This window comes from Barbatula barbatula (genome assembly GCF_947034865.1).
Source record: "Barbatula barbatula genome assembly, chromosome: 18".
NCBI lineage: Eukaryota > Metazoa > Chordata > Actinopteri > Cypriniformes > Nemacheilidae > Barbatula > Barbatula barbatula.
Window position 1 is genome coordinate 13,856,927 of NC_136781.1, and position 22,372 is coordinate 13,879,298.

The 22,372-nt window shown below is 38.8% G+C and overlaps 1 protein-coding gene across 1 annotated transcript in view; it reads left to right on the forward strand.

Moving 5' to 3' along the window:
• The first annotated feature begins 1 nt into the window (after position 1).
• Positions 2 to 22,372, forward strand: part of gabrb2a (gamma-aminobutyric acid type A receptor subunit beta2a) — a 36,388-nt gene continuing 14,017 nt past the window's right edge. The window contains exons 1-5 of the mRNA XM_079480604.1: positions 2 to 463; positions 546 to 637; positions 1,222 to 1,289; positions 10,559 to 10,779; positions 21,101 to 21,183. Of these exons, the coding sequence (XP_079336730.1) occupies positions 390 to 463; positions 546 to 637; positions 1,222 to 1,289; positions 10,559 to 10,779; positions 21,101 to 21,183 (538 nt within the window). The 5' untranslated portion in view covers positions 2 to 389. The remainder of the gene's footprint in view (positions 464 to 545; positions 638 to 1,221; positions 1,290 to 10,558; positions 10,780 to 21,100; positions 21,184 to 22,372) is intronic.

The following is a 22,372-nucleotide window of genomic DNA, read 5'->3' on the forward strand; positions in this document are numbered from 1 at the left end:
CGTGCATGACTGTGAAACGAACCGCGCTTAAAATCTCCTTTATTACGCATGCCTGTTATTTTAAGATATGAAGTTCGGAATCACTATGACAACCGCTGATGTCACCTTCGGGACTTCACTAACCTGTCAAGTCGCTTCAACACTCACGCAAGGCTCTAAATGCTGCATAAATATCACCTGATGTCGTATTTTCCCGACTAGGTTTGTTCGGTCGTTCCATTAATTTTCCCCGCAATGGAAACCGCTCATCCAGCATCACCGGGAGCTGCTCTTTGATCTGGAGCTGGCGTGTGCGCATGCGCAGCTCATTGCCTTCGCAGCACTGGCTTCAGTAAGTTGGATGCGCGCTGTGTCTTCATCACATCCGAAAGCCCGTCAAAACTGTTGCGATGGAGGGTATCGGAAAAACCCCACACATCTTCTTGCTGTGTCCGTTAATCGTGGCCGTGGCGTGCGCGCAAAGGTACTGATACGTTTCGTGATGTTTTCCGTCTGTCTTTTTGAATGTATGAGGATTTTGAGAATGCCTCTTGATATTTTTGCAGTAGCAGAGACCCCAGCAATATGCCAGTGGTCAAAGACACCGTGGACAGACTCATGAAGGGATACGACATTCGGCTGAGGCCGGATTTCGGAGGTAATGCGTGTGTAAAATTCATATCATTGTTGCATTTGGCTTGTCACGAGGACGAACATGACCAATTACTCATGCAAACCTTGTCCATTCATCTCAGTCTCGGGCCAGGCGTGCATGTCAATACACCGGAGAAATCAATACGCGCTATTTTATCGCTGTTTGGGCATTTTAACAAAGCTGCGCGTTTGTGCCACACAAGCGGTATAACTTAAAGATTTTCAGTGCAACTTTTGTTGCATCACGACAGGAATGAAAACGGCATGTCGAAAACCTCCATGCATGCATTTGACGTATTCGCAGACATCTCGCACGAGATCCCCAAGCTGGACGCACGTCTGAAACTGTTCACATGTCAGTCATGCATGCAGTTGTGTGTTCACCTTCAGTGGTTGTAACAAATCAACGATTTCATGCGCAATGCCACGTGAATGTGGGGTGTTTTATATATTTATATATGTAATAATAATAATGAGGTGGTGTCATTGGAAACAGTCTGACCCTGGAGGTAAAAGTGCGGGCATTTACATGCATGCAGTCTCACTCATTATTACATTCTTTTTAATCATATCGTTTCTCTCCACCAGGAGCTCCGGTGGCGGTGGGGATGAATATAGACATAGCCAGCATAGACATGGTATCCGAAGTAAACATGGTAAATATAACAGCTTTCCTTTGGTGTTCTGATGTATATGGATATCACGTCAAAATGCGAGGTCTCACGCACACGACTTGACACGCACCAGCTGATGTGACGGTCAGATGCGAAACCGCAGAAGTTCATCGGCGTGCTGCGGTATCTGTTCTGCATTTCGCTGCTACATTTGAATTCAAAACACACGCGCACTGGCGCACTCGCAACGCGCACCCGCACGCACCCCGTATATGTCACGCTGTGTTTTTGAGCCCGGCGGTTTTCATGTGACACGGGGACGCGGGCACGTCCCGCGAACGCCTTTCCACTAAAGGACTTGTGCTTTTATTGCGAATCTAGTTCAAGGTGAGCGTTGCCCTCTCAAGGAGAAAAATGACACGTGTCGTGCGCGCTCACGGAATCGCGCGTCTCCTTTTGAAGACAAGGCGTAGGCTATTCAGCGAGGTGCGGACCTGAAACGGCGCTCTTTGTTATTTGCGGTCGCATTTTATCCATCGCAAATGTCAGCCGTCAAATAGCGACGTAAAGCAACATGTACTGTTGATGGAGGCAGCGCAAAAGTTGAAGTCGCGCAACAGCGCCCTCTTTTGGAGCGCGTGGGTTCGGGCAGCTGTAATTGCGGGAAATATGTATGGCTGTGAAATTAAAGATTTATGGGTCGTACTCATTGCAGCTTTATCATTTCAGTGGGGTTGATAGAGTTTGTTTTGGATTCATATTCCTCTCGCTTTCTTTCACTTGATGAATGTAAATGGCCCGAGCGAAGAGCTTTACATTTTCCTCATGCATCGTTTGGGAAAAACTGAAGCGTGTCGACTTAAATCCACGTATATACAGTGGAGTTGATGCATACAATTGATCAAGTCTATATCCTTTTGGTATTTTTATGATGTTGCTTTTAATCTTACGTTTGTGACCCATCTGGACACGGTCATATCGACTGTTGGCAATATTTAGATCAAAATAGGGCAGGTTCTGTTTACATGTGTGGGATAAACTAGTTAAATGACATCTCTGAATTGGGATGCGCTGCCTAAATTGAAATGATTTTAGGAGAGAGAGATGTTTCGTATTATGGTGTGTGTGCTCACAAATCCCCTTTCTGGCTCTGTCAAGTTGCCTGTCACAGCTGAGCTCTCGAATCCCTAACAGTTAGAAAGAAAATATGTAAATCTTTGTTTCAGCAAGATTGGATTTTCCCTTACAGGACAATCCAAAGGGTTGACAAGGTTGATCTCATAGATTTCCAGTCATTACCGATATTCAGAGCATCCCATATTTCCATTCACAGCCAGCACCCATTGCACCACAAATTGTTGTGTGCTCGTCTCTTACGTGCCTCGTATCCATTTACTATCTTATTAGTCCAACGCGATGCCTTGACGTTTGACAGATGCATGATTTCTCAATTAACAGCAATACAGATGCTCCAGGTGTGTGTGGGTCCCAACCTTTCTGCATTTCTTTTAAAAACAAAGGACCCCTCCCCTCGTATGTCTTTCTGCCTGCTATTTCGCACTGATGTAAATACGAGTCCCTGTGGTATAAATGTGGCCAAGGTAGCCCCGACCAAAGGTCACCCATGTTGTTTGGCAATGCAAATCTTTAGGCCAGTCTACGTCGGTGACGTCTTCATTTCCTGACATTAAAATTCAGGCTATTTTTGGAGAAGGGCCGTAAGAAGCGGCAAACGCAGTCGTGCTCTCCGGCTGTGGCGCTTTCTGATGACTCATTTGAGTTTTGAAGAAGCATTTTTGTAGTGCCGTAATGTGCCAAGTGATATTGTGGTGGACAAGGGATTGGGAAGAAATGGCCCCCGTGTTTAGTCGGGACGGGGGATACGTTGAACAGTATTCTGTGAGTACTTCAAAGGAACAGATTGAAGCAGACTTGTGCTAGCTCGTGGGCTAAATAATTACCAGGGTGGAAACATTGCCCTTATATGTATCATTATCCTGACAAGCATTAATTGCTTACATGAATAAGAGGCCGGGCTGTGCAATGATAGCCTAGTGAAATAACAAATGGATGAAAAGACAAATTTAGACTAAATTAGATTGGTCGACTTAATAAGTACTAGTGTTCGTAATTGTTGATTATTTTTGCATAGTCAGTCGGTGCCTGTTTAGTCTTGTTGTATTTAATTCGGAGCTGATAAATCCATTGTTATTTTCCTGATATTTTTACTTTTTGTTGCTATGACAACACCTCTCTGCTCAAAAAATGCGGGGTTAATGTGGGCTCTTCTCCGTTTCGATTTTTAGATCATGGTTTAAGGCAAAGCTGCAGATTCTGGTTTTTAAACTTTCATACTTGAGGCTTTAGGACGTAGGTAAATGTATGATTTAACTGCAGCCATAAATAAGGCAACCAGCTATGTGGTCACGTGGACGTCTCCCAGACGTCAACACCCTGTATTATAATTTCATTGGTGAGTCTGCCTCGCATCTCAGACAATCTTATTAGAAAACTGGAAAGATGTTCTTTTTATTTTTGACACATTTCAACAATTTTTATACTTGGCACTTTTATACACGGAGTTTATTTTGTTGTGTTTTGTAAAGTCATTATTTTAAACACATAAATAAAAGATCAGTTACCTAAAAATGGAAATGACACGCGAAGCGAAGATCCAGTATATGAAATTTAGCGGCATCTAGTGGTAACGGCTCACTCCATGCACTACGGTGGCTGAAACAGCTATAAGACGTCTTCACGGTTTCGCTTTTTAAAAAAAGGAGGTAACGTTTTTACGTAAAGCGTTCTAGAGAGCAGTTTGTCCATTTAGGGCTACTGTAAAATAGGGCTGAATATCTTGGCCAATTTTGAGATCCTGATCATTTAACACGATTACTCATTAACCTTTAATAGAGGATAGAAAATAAAAAAAACTTGGCTTTTAAACTCTGAATTGAACTGAAAAAGTAAATGTAAAGAAATAGCACTGCTGAACCACTGTAAAGGAAAGGTGTACGCTGTGGATTTATACTACAAGAAAATAGAGGATCCTTGCCAAATGCAATACGGCACAATAATCGCTTACCTCACTGATTTTTTTTTGTAATTGATGAAGGCCAAAATTGACGATTACGATACATTTTCGATGAATTGCACAGCCCTACTGTAAAAGTAACATGGTGAATTCCATGTAAGGGGACCATCCTGTGTATGTAGATACAAAATAGCTCAATCTAAGGTAGTAAAAACATACCGCTTCACGATGTAAGGTCTTTATACACCTCCTAAGACATAGTTATGAATATTAATTGCAATTTTGTCAATAGATCCTCCAAAAATGACTTTAACAGACTGTTCAGGCTGTGAAGCTCAAAACATAATAAACAAATGATATGCTTAATTAAATTAGTCCATACAGCCTTTTTATTTCAAGTCATGGGAAGCCATACAGTAGATTTATGGAAGGAACATACTGAATTTCGCATATGTGCCTGTGTGGTATATGCTTCATCAACATGTTAAACTGGTGTTGATGTCGATGATGGCCAATATTATCGACGACTCGTAACAAGTCATGACATGCCAAATTATATTTTCCACATATTTATGTTTTCCATTTACATAAATAATGCGGTGATGGATTGTCAGTCAATAGGATAATTGTATGATTTGCACTTTGAGCTGTAATTGATTTTTCTTGCATCTGTTTACTCTGTAAAGATAGTGTCCCTTTAGGTCTTTAATGTATGTATGTGTGTGTATAGTTTCTGTACCTCAAATCAATACTTCATATCCATTTTTTGCTTTTCTAGTCGGATAATACTGCACATCTGGAGTTCTGATCTCCCTGCTCGGCTTATTTTGCAATGACTGCCAGAATGTATGCAATCCCTTTGGTACACGTAAAAATCAACAAAATATTTTCCAAGTGCTGCTTGATCAAATAACAACATTAAACTCAAAATTTTCAAGCTAATTTTTCAAACAGGCGCTTGGATGTAGATTAATTTGAAACACCTGGCGTTTGGAGTCAGCCTGACATTGCAATAAACTTTGCCACTTAATCACGTCTTCGACATCAGACGTTTATCTCCAAACATGTCATCAACATCCTCATCACGGCACTCGCGGGTGAGTTTAGATTAAGTGAAGGTAATGTGACAGATTTCACTCGTGTAATCTGTTAATGTTCTGTTTTGTGATGGGCTGTTAGGCTGCTCTTTGTTTAAGTAGCTGGAAAAAAACGCCCGTTAGGACGAAAGGCTAATTGGGCCAGTCATGTACCCTGGGGTATGACCGCTGGTTCCTAGACCATCTCTAGTATGTTGTTGAGGCTTAACCAGTCATTAAGATGGCATCCTTCTCGTGGCAGATGAATAAAACCCGCATGTCCACAGCGGCTGGTGAGGAGACAATGAATCCATGGCAGCGGTGACTTGGCTAAGTGCCTTGTTATCAACATTCTCCATCACAATCTCCTTACACCCTCATTTATTTTATTGGCTGGAATCATGGGTTGGAAAGAGTAAATAATGACTTTTTTACTTGGGTTTCATGGGTCAGATCTTAAATGGGTTTTGTGCGGCAGAGATGAATGTCTTCTAAATGTGACGAGTGTGGATTTGGGTTGTGACAGGCTTAATGGAGAGCTCCCAGCAGCCTCTGCGTCAGTGTCAGCTCTCCGCGGGAGAGACCCGACAAATTACGTCGTGTCATCCTGTCACAATCTCAATATGATCTATCGATCTGGATATCTATCTGAAGAGGCGCGTGCTTCACTTTATCTTACATGAGGTCGTTTGGCAGATTTGGCTTGCTCTGCTGCTGTAGATAATACTATGGTATTTTTAAATGTCGGCCTGGGCAAGTCAATAGAAGGAAGTCGGTCAAGAGTAAAGAGAGGAAAACTGCTGAAGGACTGACGATAGTTTCTGTTTCAGTGACTGTGCCGAATGAAAAAGTGTAGTAAACTTAAAGGGATATTTCACCTAAAAAAATAATTCATTCATCATTTATTCACATTCTTGTCAATTCAAACCTGTACGACTTTCTTCAGCAGAACACAAAGGAGATATTTGGAAGAAAGAATTGCGGTAACCGAGAAACGGCGGTACATGTTCACTTCTTTTGTATAGATACAAAACCAATACAATTCAATGGGTGCTGCTGCTGTCCGGTTTCCAACATTTTTCTAAATATCTTCTTTTGTGTTGGGCAGTAGAAAGTAAATAATTCAGATTTGGAATAACATGGTGAATACATGATGACACAACTTTCATTTTTGGAGGAACTATCCTTTCAAGATATATAGAAATATGAACATGAAAAGCATGAAACCAAGTCAATCATTCAATTTTTTTTATTGAGCTCAACAATGTCACACATGCTCTTGTGCGATTGACCTTTTTCTGTATTTATTTATATTTTGTTTATGACTTTGGCCAATTATTCTTATGCTTTCTTTATTCAGACCTTGTTAGCTCTAACAGTGACATGTTTTTGCAGTGTTATATAATTCTTTATTAAACATCGACGGTATGCAAAAACCTCTATATATACTTTTTATAATCTGATGGTGCCGACCCATTTTGTTATTAAACAAGTTTTGTGAGATATTGAAAGAAAAATATTTGAAAAACATGAAAATAATACTAATAATAATTTAACACCCAAAAAATAATTCATCTATACACGCTAGCTTTTTTGCAGTATGTGGTAGTAGTTTCATCTTGTGTCAGACTTTTGTTGATGATATTTCATGTCATAAAGAATTCATAACCAACGCGCTCTAATCAGCGCATTTATGCAGCAGTTTTAAGACGTCCTTGATTAAATTAATTTGCACTTGCAATTTCAGCTCTGTTAACCATGATTAAACAGCACAACCTAACAGAATCTTTTTTCTGCTTCAGCTCGCAAAACGCTTTAATTAAAGCAGATCTTAAACGCCCGTGTCCCGAAAATCCATTACGTATCGTCGTACAAGCGTGTTACACCTCTGTCATCGTTTATAATTCTGTCGGTAGCAAAGTATCGAGGGAGAAAATGCTAAATCCGGCCGGTTGCGATGTGGGCTCACAAAAGCCACGTGTTTGCGTCTCGGTTTGATATCCATTGAAGTCAAAGAAGAGTAAACAGAGCTGAAGAGGCATCTGCTACCATCTGTGACCATAGTAATTATGCTCATATTTGGCACCGAAGCCAAGAGGAAAGTTCCAAGTCCAGGTGTTCCACATTCTGTACCCTGGCATCAGCACTCCGCGTGGAAAAATGTATATTTAACCTCTTTTCCAAAATGTTAATCTGCTGATTTTGATCTTTCTCAACTATTAATAACCATAGTAGTAATACAAGTCATGTAAATAGTGATAACAAATGCAATTGTTGAACTTATGCTCTAACATTCAAACTTAGTTTGCATACAATATATTGAACTATATGTACATTTTTAAAGCCTTTAATTTGTGCTATTACAATTACTTGAACTAAGATGTGTACGGTGATAACATACTTTTCCATATAATGCTGGAAATTAAATATGCCTTCAAGATTGTTTGTGTATTACTCTGTGGGGGTCCTATTCAGATTTACAGTTTCAGCCCACAACAACCAATGATGTACCACAGTACTCGGTTCACAATTACGACAGTATCACAGTATTTTTAACTTTATTTAGAAACATGAAACGACATCAGCAACACATTTAGTATACTGGTGGGTGCAGGACACTGTAGTTCATTTATCTATGCGATGATAGCAAATAAAGTCAACTGACATATTATTCCAAAATATTCTTCATACAGTGGACTACCAGCTAAACTAATAATAATTTGGGACCCAATTATGTGACCTTTTCACACACAGCCTGAACAAAATGAAACATTGCTTGGTAATTGGTTGCCCTAAATTGGCATTATCTATCTGTGTACTTCAATTTAACAGCTGACAGCTATCCAACCTTATCCTTTACATACCTTATGAATTTGTTATAGACAAAGCAATGGCACAGATGTATTCTAGGATGTGTTAGTGCAAGCTGTTATCAGTTTAGACAGCTCTAACATTTATTTCAATCTAGGACTAGTCTTAAGCCCTGTACGCGAAACCACCCCTAAGAGAGAGCTTCAAAGCACAAAAATAAACAAAACATTCAAATGTATGTTGATGCAGTTCATATGTTGGTAGCTCAGCAAATAGGATTAAACAGATGTCGTATCTTAAAAAAGAAAACGTTTTTATTGTCCTGCGATATGCCATGTCAAAGAAAAGAAACATGGTTTCGTGTAGAGTTCAGAGAGGCTAAAGGGACTCAGTTGCCCGAGGCATCTGCTGCAGCTCCTGGGGGAAACCTGCTTTAGAGATGCTCAGCAGTGTCCTTATGGTACTGTACACACTGTGATGATAGACTACTGCAATACTGAACATCTGCCTCATGAACATTTACATTAATGCATTTGGCAGACGCTTTTATCCAAAAATTGCATTATACTACACATTTGTATAAACACATGAAACTTCATGATATCAGATTTTCACTGCACGGTTATCGTGGCCAATCGCCTTTCCATGCCGATATTTTCACAAAATTTAGAGGGTGAGATTAAATAAAGACATATATGAGATCATCAGTGATATTTATCTTTAATTTAGTTTATTTTGTGTTTTGTCTGTTATTTGGTTAATAACTCATATTACAAGTGTATGGAGGCAGAGAGCGAGAGTTTGAACCACTATGTGTACAATTAAAACAATATCAATAATCTTGGTTTTTAATACCACGGTTGTGACGGTATCTGTATATTGTGGCTAATGCATATCATATCATATCTGTTTTAATATGGGGATTTATCTCTTTTTAGCAATCTTAAAATATTTTTATGTATTTAAAGTGAAATGACCCCAAATTTTTTATTATACAAACAATTTAATACTACTAAGGAACTAATATAATCAAAAGTAACTACTACTAAGAATAATAAGTAATAGGAATAAAAACAAGCACTTTTATCTGCAATAAGCACTTACCTTAAGCATTAAGCTCTGTTCTAATTTTATGTCTGTTTTAACAGTCTTATTTTTTGCAAATAATAAATACAAAATATAACCCGTGTTGGAAATGGGACGTGTTTTGAACGCAGGTGTGGGTATTGTTCAGTGTACGCCTGGTCGTGCTGAAGCTGTTGTTCAAATGTGCACACGCAGGACCGTGTGGGACGCAGCTGGTTCCTCCCGTTGCTTTTGAATCAGAGGGGGGTTTCGTCCTCTTATGCCTGAGAGTAACTTTATCAAGCGTGCCGAGATATTTTGAGCTAAAGACGATTGCTGGTTTTAAGAGTTCCCTCGCAGGTCACTGCTGGAGAAGCACAGTGAGATAAATGTGGGGCTGGAAAGAGCCTGTCACCGTTAAGCCAGCACACTGCCCCCTCCTTTCCAGACCGGTGTGATAACCACATCCAAACCCGAGATAAAATCATGTGCTTTAACTGTGTGCTGTGTCAGTTTTGCACCGGTTTGTAAGTCACAAAATGGAATTTTGTTGACAAAGTTGACGAGCGCTTTTTAATACTTTTTATTGGTTAGATAGTTGCACAACCCAGTGACAAACATAAAGGATGACTGATAATAATAATTTCTTAATACAAATATGGAGATATGAGGACAGTAGGGATTATATATTTTAAAAATTAAATGTGAGTTTTCTAATGGAAGAAATTACTATGTTGTACAAGTTCGAAAACATGCGTGTGTGGGGGGGGGGAGAAGGCGGAACTATAGCACGACAAGACAGTTTCACTTACTGCATGCGGTCCATGTCCGGCGTCGTTTACGCAACCCTGTCTATCCGTTTCAAACGATCTCCAAATCCAGCGTAATATCCACCGTTTATATAACATTCATCACCCAAACGCAGTGAACAGACACCCAGCTGAACTTCGCGAACGTAGTGAAAGTGACTTGTGCGCATGCTCCTTCTCCTGCTCTCCATGGTTGATGCATGGGCCACGTGCTTTCCCGGGAGAATTGTCCAATAAGGGACTAAGAAAAGTTGTTACGTAACAAATTTTCATGTTCGAAAAAACTTTCAGAAACCTGTACGAACGCTGGGGGAGTGTATCGAGCAGAGAAATACTACGTCATACGTCCAACTCATTTTTCGACAAGTATGACCATGTCAAGCATAAGAAGACAGCACGTTTAACATTGTAAATAAGTCAGAATGCATGAAATACTGTTGCAGGGCCACTTTAAGATTATAAGAAAGATTTGTGATTCTTGTTTTCTGACGATCACAATATTTCCTTTATCCTTAGGACTACACCCTGACCATGTATTTCCAGCAGGCCTGGCGGGACAAGCGCTTGTCGTACTCTGAGATTCCTCTCAACCTGACTCTGGATAACCGCGTGGCCGACCAGCTGTGGGTGCCCGACACCTACTTCCTGAACGATAAGAAATCGTTCGTTCACGGAGTCACAGTCAAGAACCGAATGATACGGCTGCACCCCGACGGCACGGTTCTTTACGGATTAAGGTACGTGTTTTAAAATCATTACTGCCGCTACGGGTGCTGACCTCCTCTCACCATCAGCAGAGGTTCGGTAACTAGTCTTATGATCTGGTCCATTCACTGGTGCTATTTGCAAACCACCCACATAACACATTCACGTCGTGCTGTTAAGGGCTGTTTTTATTATCTCTCGCTGTTGATGCATTATGCCTGTGTTAATGACTCAACATCGGTGTCTATGTTTAGAAGGGATGAAATTGTTGTTGCTAATTCCAAGGCGGCATATTGCGCATTCTGTTCCCCAGCCTGACAGCAGTTTCCTTGTTAGAAGAGTGTTTAAACATGAAAAATCTGCAGCACAACAGATAATTCGCTGTTGTTAAGTTACAAAAAAGTCAATAAATATCATTTCTAGTGCCTCATTATGTAAGGACCCAATTACATAAGCGAACACATATTTTTACATAACAGAAAAGAGGAACACACATGAGAAAACAGTGGAATGGAAAGCGAGAGAGCGTGTTGACCTGATGCGCAGAACGGTTCTGCTGGGACTGCCTGAATGCTGCTCTGTCAATGGAAAACCTTCATATGTAAGACAGGGTAGATTGCAGGCGCGAGCATTTGTGAGCGTGTATTAGGGTGATAATAAAACACCTCTTTTGTGATGGTTGATGTTTAGTACAGCTTAGTTGTGTTTAGCTGGTCAATAGACATTTTTTACAATTAAGTTACATATTTGAAAAATACTGTAAATAGGTCAATGACGTAACCACATTGGTATGAACAATAATTGTATTAAATTAAATATGAAATATAGAGAATTCCTGTGAGTGAAATATGAATCTCTGATACAGTATGCTATCAGTTGAATGCGATTGTCAGAAAAAATATGATTGTTAACTACATTTAAAAAGACAATAAAGTAATTATTGAACAAAATAATATTACTGTAAGACCATTGCTTAACAAAACTCAAAGAAATGCAAATACTTTATTTCTAAGTGTTAAGCCAGTCAAGGAAATTCATTGATTTTGAGATAAATCACAGCCGCACCACGTGACATGACATGGCTGATTCATCTATACACTAAAAAACACTAAAATCACACAATAAAATGTTATTCTGCATTTATGTATACATAATGTTTGAATTGCTATTTATATTATACATTTAAAAATTTTTAATTAACATGTCGAAAATCCTTATACGTCATTGACCCATAAATATATTTTTAGTCAGAGGAAGCACAAAGCCAATGTTGCAAAAGAGATTTAAAATGTGGAAAGCAAAAACAAAAGAAAAGAGTAAAACATGTAATAAATACCCATTTCACAGAGATCTCTTTACTATCTCCTACATCAATGAGATTAAATGGAGAGCAAGCAGACACTTTTTTTTAAGTCTCCTAAATCTCAGATATTTCTCCTGAGAAAAGACGCAAAATTAAAATAAAATGTCTCAAACTGGATTCAGATTGGCATGAGTATTTTTCCACACATTTATTGTGTGGAAAAAGTTTTTTTCCACACATTTACGCAGATTGTTTAACCTTTACAATCTACATTTATACTTTTGATCTATTTGAACTAGGGGTGGGTGGAATGATCAAAATTCTATTTTACGGAATGAGTCATTTTATTTCACGGTAACAATCTTCCATTATAATTTTATATCTTTTACCTTATTTGTCTTAGATTGACTTAATTTATTTATGTATTACAGTTCATTTGAATGCTCACCGTAGTTATAATGTAGGCAAGTTATGAAAATGTTCTAAAGATATCAAATAAATACATTTATCTTCTGGCCATATCATATGTTTACAGTAGGAAGACAGACAACAAGTATAAAAATGAAATTTGAATATATGCACAAACAATGAGAGTACAGTGTAGGACTATTGTTATAAACTGGTGGTCACTGGGTCTGTACTGTATGTCTTCATCTCTCATTTTAGTGTGATCAGATCACCTTATGCTAATAACCTAGTGCAGGCACTAGCCAATTGCGTGCATGCAAATCCGGAGAACAATTTAACTGGCTGTTGTCACTATGACAATCGCGTCGGCTACGCTTCAGATTCGCGTAATGTTACAGCATCATCGTGCATTTCAACGCAAGTTTCGCCTCGGCTCACCTAAAGTTGAACTTTATTAAAACTATTAACAGCTTTACAAAACAATCAGACTTCTGAAATACGTGAGAATTAGCTTTTTTAACATGCATGCGCAGATACCTGCGAGCAATGCGGGTAAGAGAGAAAGCGCCGGACTGGAGAAAATCACGAAACTACCGACTGAAAGAAGATCAAAAGAGTATTTGATTTGTTATGGCTGCATTTATTCACATTTTTTTTAATCATAACTCACAGCTTTCAGACACCGAGTTAACCACGCCTACTATTCCGCGGCATAAACGGGATAGAAAAATCTCTTACGGTTGATATTTTATTCGGTAACGGCATATTCTGTCATTAAGTCAGCCCTAATTTTAACAATTCGTCGCCTTGGAATATTATTATGATATAAGGTTCTATCTGCGTTCTGAGTAGTTTTGAGACGTTGAGTTCCTGTTTTTGCATTTCATTTAGCAATTTGTTAATTGGGATTTTTGGAACAGGTCAAACGAAGATAGAACCTTCTGATTCTGAAAAAACACTTTCTGCTTAGAATTATAAAGTTCTTTCATACATTAAAGCAATAGATTTTCAAGCAACACAAACAATTGTCTCCTCAGATACTTACCTAGGAGCCGGGTCACATGACGACAAAAGCTGATCCAGATTGGTCCTCTTCTGTGCATTCAAAGTGCTGATTGGCTTGCAGATAGAACCTTATAGAACCAAGTTATAATTCTATTTGTAGATAGAACAGTTTGGTTTTCATTAAAAAGTCCCAAAATGCACACATAACAAAAACATGGCATAATGCAATTTAGTTATTCACAGATTAACTAAATTGACCAAAATGTCTGATATAGAAGCTTAATATTCTCAGGCAACAAATTGAATAATTTGTGCGTATTTATTTCTCCTATGCAATTCTAAGAAAGTTTTAAACATCTGACACTGAGTTGATACTTAAATGAAACAATGGTCATCTGGGAACCAAGACAAGCAACACTTATTGATCACAAGAAAGAATCATATAAAAAATGTATATCCACCTGTTTAAACTGCATCTCATGAAAAATACGATGTGTAGACTTTCTTTCTAAATTGAATCAGTTTTCCATCTACTCATTTGAAATGAATAGTTTGAAATGATTTACAGAAAATAAGTCACACTATAATGCTACGGACGCTTAATGCGCTTGCTAGTCACGATATGCGGTGGGGTTGTAAAATGAGTTTAATGAAATGCTCAGGTTTAACTGAATATCCCCATAAAATGCATATTAAAATCATTGCTATATTCTTACTGCTGCTTGATTTTATATCCCAATCCAAATGACTGTAAATATTTTGTCCAGTCCAAAGCAGTTTTGCAGATGCAAGAAACAGGGTGGAGACTATTTGAAAGCAGTGCAGTAGGATTTCTGTATATGTGTGTGAGAGTGGGTGCTTGTTGCGGGTACAATTGGTGTTGTCCATGTTTCTCCAGTGCCCTGCTCTTCTAAACCTGCCAAACGAAGTTCCTCAATTACCAGGAGAAGAAGCAAATAACAGTGCAATAACTGTCTGTGAGAGAGCCCGGTCTGAGTATTGAGCGCAGGGAGGTAGATCTGATTATTCTGCTCCTAAAAGACTTGAACCAATAACTTGGACACCACCCAGGAGATGAAAGCAAACAGGTTTAATGCTACTTCTGGGGCATAATACAACTATTAGGTTGTGTAACAGCAGAGTGGCCTGTGTTGCGCTTGTTAAATCTGATTAAAGTGATAACTGTTTCTATTATTTTTATTTTTATTAAGTAATGTTGGTCATTTTGTTATATATTAAGATTTTATTTTGCTGTTTGGAAAGATGGAGGATTTAGAAGAAACCGTCTGCTTGTATGTAAAACAACCAAGCAGTTCAGTTGTGTTTTGAATCGAAAACGATAAGAAAACACATGCGCTTACTAATGTATTGACTGTGAAGCCAGCCAATCAGATTAGAGCTTCTAAGATCAAGAAAGTGCTTTCCGGTTTAGTGTCTGTTTTGCTTTGGGCGGTAAGCTTACGGACTGTGGGCAGTCTATAGACTTGCTGTCTGAAGCTGAGACTAGTTTCAAATGGACTCTCATTGATTTATATGCCGTCTGTGGGAATAAAGCTTACATTACAAATAGTTTTAGCAGTGACTAAGCTGTCATGTGTTAAATTCACAACATTTTAGCGCACAACAAAACTCAATAAAACCATTACGAGGAGTGCAGCAAGGCTGTGTACTGGGTCCAATTAAGAAAAGTTTCAGTGCAGTTAAAGTAACTTATAAATGACTCATTTAAGAGATAATAGATTCAAGCAAATCTAAATGACTTCACATAGTGACTGAGAAAATAAGAGGTGTTCCATTTACATCTCATTTACAGTGAATGAGCCTCACAATAAAATGAAAGCAATGTCCATTAATTCTCATTTACGGAACGGTTGACTATATTATGTGCAGATGGCTGGTGCTGTTTTGTTAGATAACTAAGGACAGGGCAGCTCTGGTGCGAATAAGCTGCTATTAATAGCTTTATTTATTCATTGCTGTGCCATCTTTTGATGTATATGTGGGTAAATACCATCTTAGGCGTAAGTGAAAGGGAAATTGCAGAATTTGCTGTAAATTAGTTTTGGTGGGATTTTGTCAATAATGTTTTGGCAAGGTTAAAACTAACCATAATGTTTTTTTTTGTTTTAATGTCTTTCTAAAGTTTTTCAGGCATTTGGATACCAACATCATATTTCATTCCCCACACTCCGTGCTTCAGTCTTTAAACCTCACGTACTGGTAGTTCAATATACAAAATCCTTGATGCGATACAGGACTGAGATAAACAGTTTCTCAGATTCAATGCTTCCTATTTTCATCCCTCATAACGTCATGTAGTCGGAACCCCGCGTGGTGTGCAGCACAAGTCCCAGTAAACAAGGTCATTTAGAATAAAGGTACACATTGTGCCTTGGGGTCTGTACCCTAACACAAACCTGTCCAATGCATAAAAGAACCGTAACATTACAGCCAGACTCTGATAATTCACACAGAAAACGTGTCCAGGAATTTGTCCCGGTATCGTAAGATTTAGTTAATTTACACTGCCAGTAATTTTCTGGAATCTGCATGCGTTCACACACATCTCATGAAGATCCCGTAAAGACACGTGACATAATATACTGTAATGTAATGTTATGTGCATTTTTTTGTCATGAAAGTAGGGTTGATCACAGTGAAAGACATTTCCTTGAGGTGTTTTAAGGTGGCTAGATAGCACAATTTGTTATTGTTATTATTACTGCCTTCCCTTATTTAGTGCCAAATAGGCCTAAATAATCTCTTTTTTTTGGTTATTATTCTGTAGCTTTTTGCAAATGACAACCTTTTTGGTTAATGCAGTACAACAAAGAGGAATGAGAACGCAAGGTAGGCCAGAACCCAATGAGGTTATGCTAAATATAATATGAAAACAAATAAAAGCAAATTGTTCAGGCTTGTTCGGTGCAAATTAATCGGTACAGCCTTAATGCAAACATATAACAGAATGCTGCGAAGTAAAACTTAGCCAGTATTTTTGCAACATAGTCTATGTTCTTTGTACGATTTGTTTTCATAGCCAAATTATTAACGATTTCATATAGATGTGTCATCATTAGACAGCTTTTACGGCATTGTTTCTGCCTTTTGTTCACAAAGGGCGCTTTCCGGGACTGATCCTGTAATGTTACTAGGTCCCCTTTCCGGAAACACTGTATGGATCAACAGATGCTTTGCGTTCACACAGAAGGCACTCGTTCATTTTACGGCAATTTTCTGGGATCAGTGGTCTGTGAATCGGGTTATAGATGGATAAATAGTGGCTTTTTGGGCTTGTGCCGGGCAACTGTTCATGCCAACACTTTGTGATCTTTCATTGTTGACCGTTCCCATAATTGTGAAACATTGGGCTGTCATGAGTCAGTTCAGCTTTACCGTATACCAATAAGGTCTGTGTTTATTTAGAACAGAGAACCATGTGCCATGTGGAAGGCTGATGTATTGGTGAGGTTAGTTCAGAGGAGTCCAACACAGCTGGAAAGTAAACATCTCTGACTTTTATTCCTTGGCCCCTTTTCAAGCCGATACAAGTTGCCAGAGGGTTTAAACGCACTAAACCGGCGATGGTCGGGGCAGCTTCCTTTTGCTCTTAATATATTGAGTCGAGCCCTCTTCAAACGGATACAAATCAACCAGCAAGCAGCAGGTCGCGGGGAGAGCGAGAGCAGGGAATGGAGGGGAGGAAGCCAAAATTAGAGGTACAAAGTGAGAGAGAAGGATAAGATGGTACGGCGGAGAAACGAGAGAGTCAGAAAAGGGTTGGCATTAGACGTTTTTGATGAATTGCATGCGTCACTTGCCGTACGAAGTGGTTTCGTGTAACTTTGACAGTAAATTCTCACAGTGTATTATGGGAATACAGTACAGCACATTATTACAGTACAGTATATTCAGCACAATCTCATAGAAATGGCATTCTTGCTTATTTCTAGTAATTGTACACTTTTTTTATTATTAGCACTGTGGATCGTATTTCATAAAATTGTTACAAAATGCAGTAAAGTAAGGTTGGTGTATTATACGAATAAAAAAACGTATATTCCCAGTTTTCAATAATACAGTATATTGTTATAGACATGAACCTGACAGCTTTGTGTGACAAACACATTCAATTCATTATTCATCTCTAATGTTGCCCTTCCCCAGAGCTGACGTTTACTCTGTAATTGTGTCCAGAATGTACAAATGTTGCATTGCATTCTGTTCCTACACAAGCAAGAGCCAATGTCATTGAACAATACACTACTTGTGAGTTTTTTGTATAGATATACACCCGCAGAAAAACATTAAGAGACCATTTCAAAATTATTTAAGTAAATGATTTATAATTTTTTACCAGTTTTAATGTGTGTTGTCATGCTGTCAGTCTTTCACATTGCTGTTGGATGACTTTAGTAGGTTTGAGTTTATTGACATTAAACAGACACTGGACTGGAATGAGCAGAATACATCTAGAAATGCTGTCTAAATGAGTCAATTCGTATTGCTCTCTTAACTTAAGGGAGATTGGGACATTGAAGTACTTCCGCACATTCCACCTTGAACTTACCTAAGATTGTTCCAACAACATGTTTCCAGAGACAACAAACCTCATAATCTAGAGGCCATCCGCTTCTTAATCTATCCATCTCTTAGACACCTGAATGCACTGAGACTATATTGCTGATGATGTAGGAGCCTATAAATAGCTGGTTATTTTTACCTCTGCCATCTTGGCCTAATTTCCTGATTTCCCAGAGCTCCCAGTACTTCCAGAGCTTCCCGTGGAATGATCGTGGGATGGCGAACGAGGAGTCTCAGGAGTATCTGTGTTTTTTAGCATGCTGATTTATGAATGCAAAGGTTTGAACGAAAATAGAAAAGAGCTTCTTTTTCCTGACAACTTTTATGCTGTTAACGGTCAACATATTAACGTTCATAGGGATCGTTCACACAAAAAAGAAAATTCTGTCATCATTTACTCACCCTCAGGTTATTCCAAACCTGTTTACATTTCTTTGTTCTGCTAACACAAAGGAAGATATTTGGAAGAATGTTCCCTACTATGGCAGTAAATAGGGGACGAAATCTGTTTGGTTACTGACATTCTTCCAAATATCGTCCTTTAGGTTTAGCAGAACAAAGAAATGTATACAGGTTCGGAACAACCCGGGGCTGAGTAAATGATGACAGAATTGAACTATCACTATAAAAATCTTTTTAGTTTTGCCTCCAGCTAATGCCATGATTTTAACGTGACGTTGACACTAAAAAGGTCTATAGAAATTCTGAAGTCATAAATAGTCACAGAAATGAAAAGCTTTTTTTTATTCAGTGAATACTAACAAGATGTCTACCAAATTCTAATCAATACAAAAGAAATCACGCTTTCTTTTTAAAATAACAAAAAAAGATGCAATTTTATACAAAACAATACTAATGTATAACATGTATTTTATGATCAGGTCAGGAGTGAATAAATAATGGAATGAGACAGAATTCTCTCAGTCTTTCACATTACTGTTGGGCGACTTTATGTCTTTCCTGTTGTTTCAATTTAACAGACACTGAAATGCAGGTTAAAGTCAAATCTCAGGTCCGTAGCCAGCCAGTTGAAAGGGGAGGTTCTTTTTTTCAAATGGTGGACCTTTTTGCAGTTTTTCTCCTCCTTTTGTATTTAATTATCTAAAATATTTATTGTATTGTTGTCAAATTGCTTCCTCATGTAACACTTTTTTCAGTCCATACACAGTTCATAATTTTAAAGACCACACTAACAACAGAATAGATTTAATTGAAATTTATTGAAATATTAATAATATTTCTTCTCATCATAATTTCTTGACTCTCTGTCAATGCCTCTTTGCTATGTTTTGTTATTATAATTACGCTACGTTTATATAGCTATTATATTGTAGACCAGGGGTCCCCAAACCGGGTCGGTTTGTAACAGAAAATTACATGGGCCGAGGGTACTACTTGAATTATTGTGGAGATTTAATTATGATTTGAAATGTATTTATTATGCCTCCTAATGGTATAATCGTTTATTAATAGTTAATAGTTTAGTGCTACTCAAATTCAAAACATTTTCTTATGCATAATAATTAACCTTTCTCTTTCCCAACCGCTTGGCCATTTTGTCGTCTCTTTGAAATTTTCCGATGGTTCGCGCGTCAGTTCTATCGCAATGGTACGTTATGAATTTAACAAATTATTAGGCTATGTGAGTAACTTAGAGAAATTTGGGTCTGAAAGCCAATATTCTGACGCTCTACTATAGCAAGCTCCTGATTGGCAGCGCGACTTTTCGCCAAAGTTCAGATATTTCAACACTCAATTCGCGTCATTCGCGTGAATCGCGCCGCAAGTAGGTCATCGCATCTTTTCATTGACTTAACATGTAAATCACTCGCGCTTAAATGGTTATTTTTGTTTATGGTTCTTTTAAAATACAGAACCGGTTCTCGGTTCCCAACTCTAGACTTTATGAGGTTGAAAAAGAAACGTAAAGTGTAAAAGTTTTTAGTTTAAGAGTTTGAGTGAAAGGTTTTCAAATTGCTTTGTGAGTTAAATTACTGAAGATAAGCAGTCGTCCAGTTGAAGTTAACAACCTACATAAACTCACAGGGACGTCTATTACATTTTAGACTCCAGACCTCATTTTTCATTTTCTGGGAAAATGCTCTTGGTGCTGAACTTGGGCTTCCCCTTAATGACAATACCATTAAAACTTTCCAGCAATCTGCCATGCTACTAGCCGCTTTCAGTCGCTTCATTTACATAGTCGCTGGAGAATTAGAGAAAGTCGGTTGGCACGGCCATGAGTCAGCGGTCGCATGTTAACAGCCCTGCAAACTCAAATACTCCCAAAGCGTCTGAAATGATCAGTGTCTTATTGCCAGTGACCAATGAGCTATTTTTTAAATCTGAAGAATTGACAATTGTTTTGCTAGTATCTGATCCAAAGGGTTTTTTTCCATCCAAGGGAATCTCGTGCGCTTTAATGGCTTATACATTTTAATGATAAAATAAGTAAACCGATGCAGCAGTGTGTGTTTACCAAATGCAAATCTGTTTCTCACCGAAGCTGCGTATTAACATATACTTACCGTGTTAAGCTCCGAGGTGACAAATTTACATTCAGAGGGCAAAGTCTCCCCATGAATTGCATTTGAATTCAGTGTTTTGCAATTGTTTACGTTCTCACGGAATTTCTTTCTTATTTCAAGCTTCGCGTTGATTTGCACATTGTTATACGTGACAGGGAATCACAGAAAGTGTCAGATGCGGTGGTTAAGTCTGTCACCACTTCTCCATTCACAATCACCGGCTGTGACACATGAGGGGGAGAATTCAGAATTCAGTGAAGACACTCGTAAAGTGTGATATCGCGCCCAAAAACAAGTTATTTCAAAGCGGTTAGCGGTACTAGGATAACGTGAAATTCAGGAGGAACATCATTTTAGTCCCATAGATGCTGTTAGATTTTTCCATGTCTGAGCTTTAGATCTGAGACTGGTGTGATACAGATGCAGGCTACAGGAGGAGGAGGGGTGTTGAGCTCTGCCTCGTCCCTGTTGTCCTTGAGAAGCCTCAGTAATCCCCACAGTCCCTTGTCTCTGCTTTGCATTCAGGATCACCACCACGGCTGCCTGCATGATGGACCTGAGGCGATACCCACTGGACGAGCAGAACTGCACGCTGGAGATCGAGAGCTGTAAGTGCCGTAACCTCCCCGCTGACCCGGCCCACATCCTTTCACTGTCGTCCTCCATCCCTACGCCAAACAATCCATCACACACATCGGTTTGATTTCAAAGTTTTAGCCACAGAGGATCTGGTTTTTCCAGCGTGCCTGACAGCAGTGGTAAATTATGCATTTACAGCCATAACTAAAGCTAATCATCTCCTCCTTTATCAAGATGAATGGGCTTTCTGTTTTGGCATTATTGCCAGTAATTGTGTGTAACGCAATTTCTTTGGTAATAAAAAATGAAGTACATGAGAGGTTTTCTTAGCGTTCTATCTGCGTCCCTTGAGTCATGGATTACAGCGCTGTGATGTGATGCTAAAGCACAGACTGCCTCCGTTTGATCATTAAGTTGCCAGAAGCGTTAAGCGGCACAAAAACAACGTGGGTCAGGCCTGACTTCCTTTTTGCTCCTAATGCATTGCGCAGTGCTGTTTTCCTCTCCGCTCTTTCTTTCATTCTGCCTTTGCACTGCTGGCCGTTTTCCATCTTTCATTCACTTCATCGTCTCATTGGACAGAATTCAGATGTTAAAGGGATATCTCAGCCCAAAAATCTGAAAAACTTTCGTTGTTTTCTCACCCTCATGTCATTCCAAACCGGTTTCGTCTGCAAAACTCAAAATAAGATATTTTGAAGAACCAAGCATCATAGACCCCATTGACTTCCATTGTGGACATAAATCCACTGAGACATTTGTCAAAATATATTCTTGTGTGTTCTACAGATGAAAGAGTCATATACAGGATTATATGAAATTTTAATGACATTTTCTTTCTTATTTGTATCGGTGTGTCCTGTCCTGTGAAAAGATAAATGGGACAAGTAGCTTTTGGTGCACTTCACATTATCGTTTATTATATATTATATCATGTTAGGGGTATTTAGGGGTATTGTTATTACGTATATGTAAAATGCGGACACATGTGACAGTTTATTAAAGGGTTCATATGGAGCGAATACCTGTTTTTCTGTGTCTTTGGTGTGTTATAAGTTGCCCATGCATGTATTAGACACGTAAATTTGAAAAAAATTTAAGTGTCGGAACAAAAGATGCTTTCTACCTAAAAGCGAATGCTCACCCGGACCTGCCTGAAACACCTCGTGTAACCACACCCCCACAAATCAGTCCGTGGTATGATTTGACTAAGGCCGG